The sequence below is a fragment of the Eschscholzia californica genome, unplaced genomic scaffold, assembly GCF_041429995.1.
Source record: "Eschscholzia californica isolate CP2 unplaced genomic scaffold, dmEscCali1.0.p SCAF_1, whole genome shotgun sequence".
Taxonomy (NCBI): Eukaryota; Viridiplantae; Streptophyta; class Magnoliopsida; order Ranunculales; family Papaveraceae; genus Eschscholzia; species Eschscholzia californica.
In genome coordinates this window covers 69,846,103-69,856,362 of record NW_028238198.1, presented here as the reverse complement: position 1 = coordinate 69,856,362, position 10,260 = coordinate 69,846,103, and the positions used below count along the sequence as shown (strand labels likewise).

General features: G+C 33.7%; 1 protein-coding gene across 1 annotated transcript; it reads right to left on the bottom strand.

The window, feature by feature from the left end:
• Positions 1–467: 467 nt before the first annotated feature.
• Positions 468–1,575, bottom strand: LOC147568695 (protein LURP-one-related 8-like). The gene is made up of 2 exons (XM_086655095.1): positions 1,252–1,575; positions 468–1,158 (listed from the first exon to the last, which is right to left on the bottom strand). Exons 1-2 carry the CDS (start codon positions 1,501–1,503, stop codon positions 778–780), a joined length of 633 nt encoding a protein of 210 aa, XP_086511221.1. The 5' UTR covers positions 1,504–1,575; the 3' UTR covers positions 468–777.
• Positions 1,576–10,260: the final 8,685 nt, after the last annotated feature.

Below are 10,260 nucleotides of genomic sequence, written 5' to 3'. Positions count from 1 at the left end.
TTACTTTGAAATTGTTCTGGATCTACAGTTCTTCTTGCCTTCAACTTTTTTGGCGGAACCCTAATCAAATGTGGCGAGGGTTTCCTCTGTGAATCCTCAACTGGAAAACCTCTAGTGGGAGAGAGAGGAGAAAAGGTGACTGCGGCGGTTAGGGTTTAAGGTTTAATGGTGGAAAGGGAAGAAGATGGACGTGGTTGGGTATTTTAAATTTTTAGAAGGGTATATACGTCTTTTGCGATTTTTCAGATGTTGGTCTCTATTTTCAGACTTCTTTTGAAGTCTGAAATGTATGAGCCTGGATTCAGCCTATTCAGACATTTATCTCATTCAGACAAAAATTCAGATTTGGCAAAAAACAAAAACAAACATCTGAAATCTGAATTGGGATCCAATTCAGATTTCAGATCTGAAAATTTCAAAAAACAAACAGCACCTAAGTGGAAAAAAAAACAAAACCTAACCACTCATTTTATTTTAATCTTTTCAACTTTTTTTTCTTTTTTTCATTTTTCTCTTTATTTTCCAAAAATATATACACTATATAAACTATAAAGCTTGGAATTTATATAAAAGAAAAACCAAGCTCACAAGAAAAAAAAAGGGTATCTTATAGGGTTAAAAGATTCCATCCCAATGAGAAGGAGCTAACAAGATCAAGACATCTTGACCGTTCATCCAAACTTGATCAATCTCAACCGTTTGATTATTGCTCCCAGGACAGTCAGATTTCCCTTCTTCACTAACAGACTAACTAATTCTTCATGATTTGATCTCTACTTAAAGTGAAGTTGATCGTCGAGAACCAAACATCTGTTCAAGTAGTATGACTAAAGACATAGCAACCGTTGGATCAAGTTCAGGTTGTACGATTAGACGAAATACATCACACCCTAATGATACTCCATTATTTCCTTCCTTTCTTTTAATTTCCGCTACTACTTTTCTTTTGTTATCGTACACCGCGACGCACCGTTTCTCGTATGACCCTTCAATCTCATACGTCCAATTCTTGTTGTTTGATCCACCACCACCATTACATGAAATCACCTGAGCTAAGATCTTTGAATTCATGAAATTCACTTGCTTTTTCACTAAAAATCTTGGATTGACGGTTTTTTCTCCGTCAAATATCATCCAGTTATCTCCCAAGCTAAATCTCTGTTAAAAATAACGGTTGAGTTAGTTCGCCGTTAATAAATTATTTTCTGACCAAAATAGCCTCAACAATGTTATAGAATTACGCGGTCTTACCTTACGGCGGATAGTTAGAAGAGATTTTCCAGAAGCATCCATTAAAACGATTTCCGTTTTATTACCAGCGAGATAATTGTCGACACGAAAAACGATATTTCCTTTTGTATCGTAAACGGTAAAACCGTTACAATTGAAGAGAAGCGATTTTTTCCATACCGTTAAAACTTCAACTCGTCGGTTGGGTTCTTGTTTTGAAACAGCTTTGATGGGTGAATCTGAAGAGTTAGCGTTTGGGTAAACCCTAGGCATGGTTCTTCTTTGATGTAGTAGATGAGTTTGAGAGAGAGAGAGAGAGAGAGAGAGAGAGAGAGAGAGAGAGAGAGACTCAGTCTTGTGGTTGAATTAGTTGTTGTTGTGTGTTTGGGTGTGAGAATGTAAAATTGGAGGAGACCTAGTATTTATACAACAAGTTATAAGAGAAGGAGGTCGAATGTGCCCTTTGATTTTAGAGAAATAAAGTAGAGAGAGAGAGAGAGGTAGAGAAGTGAAGAGTTATTAAGGTCACGTGTCTTTCGTTATCAGATGACGTTGGGTGGCAGAATCTAGTGAGAGAGAGAGAGAGAGAGAGAGAGAGAGTTGGGATTTCTAGAGAGAGAAAGTTAGTAAAGGAAGGAATGGGAATTTGTATGTTTGCGGGGAAGATTAGTGTTACGTGGAAATGGGAGGAAGATATTTTTGTTTGTTAATATGAAATAATACTGTACTACTAGTATTATTATTCTCTTTGGGCGGTTTGTGTGGCCTTTGAATACAAGGATTGGACATCTCGTATCATATACGTGACTCCACGCGCATTTGAGTAACTAGGAGGACCCCCCACTCCCTTTGAAACCCTAATTATTTTCTTTATTTTGAACATTTTATTCGACTATTAGTTGACGGTAATGCTACGTTCACGGAGAATTCTTACGAATTTTTTTTACGGAATGACTTGCACGCCTACGTGGCCTAGAGTTTGAAAATTTGACTAGGATCTTGGCCGTCCGAAAATAGACGGTTCAGATTAAACTCACACAGATTAGTTGAACTTGTCTAAATAAAAACAAATTAATCTCAGTGAAGTAGTTATCACTCTTAAGTTTATATAGTCTTGAGATCAATTTCGGTGAAGTAGTTTATCACCAAGATTTATTTCATGTATTACGTGTTAATCATGATATATCAATGTCATTGAAATGTAATAACTCTTACAGTTCAATCTCAAGGAAAAAAATTTGTTAAAGTTTGTCTACTATTATTATTGTATTTTTATTTTTAGACATGGAAGAGCTTGGCACGCAAGTTTGTATTTCTTTCGAAGTGTACGTGCCAGAGATTTATATGTATTTTTTTTGTGAAGTTAATCGGGTTGGGTTATTGGGTATACTTTATGATTTCTTATCACTATTTTTCGAATTTGAAGACCAATAAATTCAATGAAATAGACCTTGTACAGTTTCAAAAAAAAAAGAGACATCGTATTAAAATGTTATTTTGAATCAAACTTCCATTTAATTAATTAATAGATAAAGTCGTCATATCTCAATTAGAAGACCCATGACTATATTAGACTACATATTTGACTATACAAAATCACGGGTACAATACAAAGCTCTTTAACTAAAACTAAATTTCCTCTTAAGGTTTGTTCAATACTTCAATCTGATTGATTTTTATTCTTTCAGTATACAACTTTTTATTTTATTACTTCGGTTTTGTTGAATATTTATACTAACTCATGCCCATCATAGATTCTACCGACTATCTGTAAAGATCAGAATGATAAACATCTACTTCAGCTCACAATTTACAAGACAAACTAAGAAGTTCTCTTTCTACGAATTTATTCGACTTCTAGTGTAAAATCTATACTCCTGTAAATGTTAACCACAAAATGCAGAGACGAAAAATATCTACTTTTTTTTTGTTATATATACACATGAATGGAATTTTAGCATAGGTTTAGAAATGAGACTTGTGGTTCCCGTTCGATGATACTAAATTAGTCGGCTGAACATTTATTCGTGACTTAAAGTAATTCTTGTATTCCTTGTGATCCATTTTGACTTTATATTTTCTACCAAGCCTCTAAGATAATATGCTATAAGTAAAACCAAATTAGAATCAAGAACTTAGGTCTAGTTGGGGTTTATACTCCATCTTCAAATAAAAGGTTTCTAGATTATATGTTAGAGTTAAAGGAGATGCTCACCTTTGAATTAAAAGACTAAGATACTTAATCGTCGGTTGTTGTAAATCACATATAAGGTACTCTGATTCTGTACGGTTGGCTCTTGCAATCGTCAGATTAACTCATTGTAAATTAAGGTTGCTAATTGGTCCTTGTCTTGGGATTAAATAATTATGTCGAATAAGAATATAGTATATCAAGACCGACCTAACGTGCATGTACAAAATTCTCCTAATAAAACAATAAGATACTATGATAAATTATGGCACTAGGCACTTAGTGACTACATGGCCTATGCTGTACCTTCTTAAGGGAAAATAACTATATTAAAGGTTGAAGTCATGGATGATGCTTGATAATGAATAATTGTACAATTTAGTGTGTATATTAATTCTAATGAAATTTTCTTCCATATTATTAAAATGAATTCTTCGAATGAGTTTTAGAATTGAATCATCCTCTAACACCATTTTAGTTTCACGAATTCGTACGTAAATCAAATTGCTTCAACAAACTCATTTGTTTATCACGAAATAGTATTGAGTTAGAAACCAATAGAATCACACTGTTTGTTTTGAAAGGAAAACCATCTTTTAAGGGCCAATTCCAAAATTTGTTCTACTTAGAATTGATTGAGACGTAACCATTTTTAGATTAATGCGTAAAAGATCATTATTCTACGTACAGTTGCGGTGGAAAGTCATTCAATGAACGCGATTGTCATCCCAATTAAGCAAGGAGTACTCTAGGATGAACATCAAAACAAGGGTGGTATTCCCCCTTCTTAGGGTAATCTCTAATCATCTTATGTACTTTACACGCCATTTCTATATGGAAAACACTATTCAAATCGACAAAGCAATAGTTTCTTCTTTGAGATTTGAGACATTCAAGTTTTTTGAGCAGATTTTAGTAATTAAAATTGTCTTCAATCATTGACCAACAATAAACGATTACATCATTGTTGAGCGAAGAATTGTGAGTTTTTTTTTTGTTACAAAGAAACGTAAGTTTATCATTACCTAAAAGTAACTTTCAAATATTTACTGGTCTACCACAACAAATATAAACATATTTTATTTAGCAAATCCTATCTCAAAGGAACGCTAGTCCAAAGTTTACGTGTTTTTTTTAAGTAATTTGATGATTAAGCATTTAAAACGTCTATACAAAAAAAAATTGACTTCACTAATCTTACTCAAGTTATTAGGGCTGGATTATTAGGGACACACTTACATAACCAAAGGTTCAAAATCTAAAATTTCAAGGATATATAGCTCACTATTACCTAATGGTGCATGTACACATCAACTATTAATTAGCTGAGTAAATATATGATAGAATTGATATTTTATTAATCATTTACCTAAACTCTCCACCCTCTAAACTCTTGGCTAATAATGGTTATCAACTCGACGTCAATAATCATCTGTATAATTTTTTAAGTAATAATTGTGAGAAGGATTTATGTTATTAAAATTCTTTCGTGGCCATAAAAACAAACTTTCTATCCGTCAACGATGTGCACAAAACCAATTTTTTACAAATTTTTGTCATTAATCTTCTTATCTACAAACAAATAATAATAAAAAATGGGTTAGTTAAATTGAAACTTTGTCTCTAAGTAAATCATGGGATTATAAGATAAGCAATAAAGATGACTAATTCAACTTTATTAAATAAAATAAAAAGAAAAAAAGGGTTGACCTCTTTACTTAAATTAACAATTATAATTGGTGATTAGTAGTGAAGTCTGAATGGTTAAGCAGATAAGTTTTTGTAAATTTATATTATTTCATCAAACAAACCAACAAAACAATCAAATAAAACATTCTCACTTCATCCTCAACTCTCATTTCACTATCTTTTGTTCAAGACCATTAAACTTTAGGAAGTAAAACAAAAAAGTTAGACTAATCTATCCCCTCTCTCCTTCTCTCTCACTCTCTCTCTCATGGCTAGCAATGTTCTCTTTAGATATTCTTAATTTAAGGTTTTGTCTAATCCTCTTTATCACATTCAAGGTTTTGGAATAAAAGAATAAAAAAAAGCAAACCAAAGAACAATAATATAAAATGAATCTCACAATAGTGGTAGTAGACATAAGTTGGATTCATTTTGACAAACATAAAGTTGTCCACATGGCAGTCTATAATTGGTTGAGAAAACCCAAACATCCTTACACGTGTTAAAAGAATTGGTAGTAAAAATGGATGTGTTACCTAAAAATGATGGTAGGAAGAATATAAAGTAGTGGAGGAGGTGGGTGGTGGTGGAGAAAGTAGAAATGGGGAGGCTAAGTGGGTGTTTTTGTGATAGGGACAATCCAAAACCAAAGTGAGAATAAGTGGATGAATCAAGAGAGGGAATTGGATTCTAACTTTATGGAAGTCAAAAACAAGAGACGAGTTTCACCTTTGCTCCTATTTTTGATTGGTCACATTATTTTGGAATGTGGTTTTATAAAGTGGGTCTAGAAGTTCATCAAACAAGGACCCACCAATGAGAAAGGTGACCGAAGTTAAGTTATGAATGAATACCATTTGATGAGTGGCCAACATTTGAGAATTGTGGTCAAGAATGCATTAACAATGGCCACATGAATTGGAGCAAGAAGTTTAGTACCACCCTAAGTATAATTCTCAAATGCCCTCAACACAAAAAAAAAACATAAGTATAATTTTCAATGCCTTCAGAGAAATAAATTTGGAGGACAAAAACTTGAGTGGTGATAACATCAGATTTCCCCCCAAACGTTCACAGTTCTTCTAACGTCGACGACAGATGGTCGTCGGGTTGGCTCTTTGCTGGTGATCTTTGCCGGAATATTTTCTCTCTTCTAACTCTTCTCAACACCACCACCATCCGTCTTTATTTCACTCTCTCTTTTCATCACTCCCTTTTTCTCTGTCTTCCTCTCTCTGTCCAAGGACGAACCCAGGATTTTCACTTAGGGGGTGCGAATTTATATACTTAAATAAAAAAAAATTTGGAGACAAAGGGAATTAGCAAAATATTTATATTCATAACTTATATTAATAAATCAACGATTACAAACGCTATTGACTTCGTGAGAGTTCATATTTTTAAATGTTTGCACAATTGACTCATTGTCAATTTCACAAAAAATTTCTTTTTCAATAAAGACTACTAAACTATAGGACTTAGAGCATCTCCAATGCAAGACTCAAGAAAAACTCTAAAAATCTTATGTGTTAAGTGTGAAAAATGGATCTCTAAATGGTCTCTTTCCTATTTGGCCATTTAGAGACACTCTATTGCAAACCTTCTCCAATGCAACACTCACGAGAAACTCTAAAAACCTGTATTTTGGTTTAAAACTAATTGATTTGCTTAAGTGACACTTAGATATCCTCAAGAGGACACTCTAAATTTAGAGTGTCTTCTTAAAGATCTCTAAAATAAATCTTGACACATAACTTTAGAGATTCATGTTGAGTTTTGCATTAGAGATGGATTTTGAAGAAAAACTCTATAAAATCATATGTGGCACTCTAACATTTAAAGTTTGAGTGTTGCATTGGAGATGCTCTTACGGTAAATGAATTGAAGTTTCTAGAGATTTATGGTAGATGAATTGAATAATTTCAATATAAAAAAATGAAAATAGTTAAAATTAGATACAATGAGACTCGAACTTGGAACCTCAAGCTCCAAACTCGCCCAAAACTCAATGCCTCAACCACTAAGCGAAACCTTAATTGATGTCATCAATACATAAGGCTATATATATATATATATATATGAACAAATAGATATATATATATATATCAAAAAAGATACTTCAAATGCCTCTAGAGGGCCTCGAACTCATGTCATCTCGTTCAAAACCACTTTCCAAACTATGCCTTAACCACAAAGCTACAACCTTCTTTGTGTTATTTTCATACATCATAAGGTATATATTTTATATATCTATACATATAAAAAAAAATTTGTTACTACTATTTTCTTTTTTCGGGTGGATCTAGGGGTGTGGCTGCACCCCCTCGCACCCCGTGGATCCGCCCCTGTCTCTGCCTCCCTTTTTTTGTCTCTCTCTCTTTCTCTTTTTGTTCTAGCAAAGGGGAGAGTTCTTCGCGGAACCTTTTGTTTGGCTTTTCAGTAGAAGCAACATCTAAATTCTAGACTGCAGGTATTAATATTGCATAAAATTACATTTGAGAGAAATTTTGTTCATCCCTTCATTTTGGTCCCTCCGCCGATGTGGCAACATATTACTTGAGTGTGGAACAATTGGAGGGAGAATTGTGAGAAAATATACTCCAGTGATATGTCGCCACACCGGCGGAGGGTTGGGGGGGGGGACCAAAATGGAGGGATAATTAGAATTTTTGTACATTTGACTGACGCTGTGATGATTCTATATCACTTAAAAAACATTACTAAGCAAAAAGATAATAATAAAGAAACTAGTTCTTTCGCCCATTACTTCTAGCTGCAAAAAGCACAATATTTTTTTGGAAGAGGGAAAAGCACAGAATTCTTTATTTTTTTATTTTATTTTTTTTGTTGAAAGAAAGCACAAAGTTCTTAGCTCTGTTGGGGGAGTGCATGGTTGATTGTACAGAATAATATTGAGGCCAACCTCTGTTTTTTTTTTAAATGACTACGATCTACGATAGTCATTACATTGACATTCATACATCAAAGATGTGATACGTGCGAAACTGCCGAATTCAAACTCTTACAAAGAACGTGCCTATAGCCCAACTAAATTATGACCTAAACCCCAACAATATTATTATACCTTAATAACCCAAGTTTAATAAACCATGAAAATCACTTCCTCTGGGAATCGAATCTGGGACCTCCCGGATTATGGAGTTTATGTCAACACATTAGACCACTTGAGCAACCAATTGTTGACTGCGGCCAACCTCTGTTGAAAAGGATAGAGTGGAGACAAAATAACCAAATTGATAGATCCAGTTTAGTTTTCTCCCAATCAACACTTTTTCCGATTTATCTCATTTGAATGGAAAATTTTATATTGGTTCCGATTGGAAATTTTGGCATCCAACCAAACTAAATCTAGAACTCTTTCATGAAAAGTCCAAAAAAACGGGTCTATATAGAACATGAGGCCCATTGTATAAAAAAATTCAAACAAAACCCACTTTTTTTAAAATTACCTTAAAATCAAGTCCAAATACGGACATGAGTCAGTTGCTTACAACAAATTATATTTTGTCATGACTTATTATAAACTTTTGACAACACATTATGTTTTGCTCTGACTTATTATAAACTCTTGACAACACATGAAATTATGTTGTTAGCAAGATTGACTTTGCTAACTGTTTATGCTGAAATTCTCCTACTTTTATGTTATAGACACGATTGAGTTGCTTACAACATATTATGTGTTGCCCTGACAAATTATGAACTGTTAATAACACATACAATCATGTTGTTAACAAGACTGAATATGTTAACTGTTTTACTGAAATTCTCTTAATTTTATGTTACAAATATGATTCATATGCTTAATAATGGTAATATGCATAGCATTTTAATTTTTGAAAAATACAAATAAAGAAATGCATTAGTCTAAATGTTTTTGTCAAAAGCAAAACGAAAAATGCAGAAACCATTTCTTTCTTCACAAAGCAAATCAAAAATATTTTAGCCAAAATGTTTGTGGCAGTCGATGAGTTTGTCAAATGCAAAACATTTTTGCAATATAATTTTTGAGCAAAAACAAATCTGTTCACAAATTTACAAAACTATTAAGAGCAAACTAAGATATGTTTAAAAAATTTAAAAATATTTTTCACGTTGATTTGGACGGGAATGGTTGTAGCTAGGGACAAATTCGAACAGTTGTATTTTCACGAAGTGTTTTTTTTTTCAAATATTGTTCAGGATTGGGCATGGTTTTCTATTATCCCTAAATTTTCGTGTTTGTCTTCGATAGATATGTGAAGTGAAATCAAAACTATAAAAAAAGAATTTACTTAATCAAACATTGCCCCCTAATCTTCATCTTCCCTATCACTATCACCACCACAACTTTCCACTACCACCATTTTGAGTACCATTTCCTCTTCTTCTCTCTCCTTTCTTCTCCTCTCTCACTTACTCTTACCCTCTGTCTCAGTCTCTCCCTCTCTCTCACTATCTCTTTCTATTGCTCTCCATATCTATATTTCTCGATCTCTCACTGTTTCTCTCTCAATCATTTATTGTTTCTTGACCGATCTCTCATTGTTTTTCTCTCTCACACACATAGACATTGTTCTGGCGAATGAAGTGTTTCCTTCGCCAGAACCACACCTCGAGTAGGGTTTTTGGCGAAACGCCGAAACCCTTCTAGTATTTCGTGGACACAAAATGTTTTGTGACCCTAACCATTTCGTAGTTGCAAAACATTTCGTGGATGCAAAACGTTTTGTGGCTACAAAATGTTTCGTGCCCACGAATTCTGTGATCTCCACAGAGAGATCTATACATACTGCAAGGGAGAGAGGACGAGATAGAGGCTGCGAGAAAGAGAGATAAAGACTGCGAGAAAGAGAGATAAAGACTGCGAGAGAAAAGAAGAAAAATTAATCTACAGAGAGATATGTCTACAACGAGAGAGATGAGAGTGATCTACAATGAAAGAGAGCTCTAGAGTGAGAGTGACAAAGATATAGTCAATGAGAGTGAAAGAGATGGTGAGGGGGAGAAAGAGAGAGAGGGAGAGAGAGAGAGAGAGAGAGAGAGAGAGAAGATGAAGATTAGGGGGCAATATTTGATCAAGTCAATTTTTTGATTAAAAGAAGAATATGCCCTCTAAATCAATTTTTATTGACGACTTCTTTATTTCT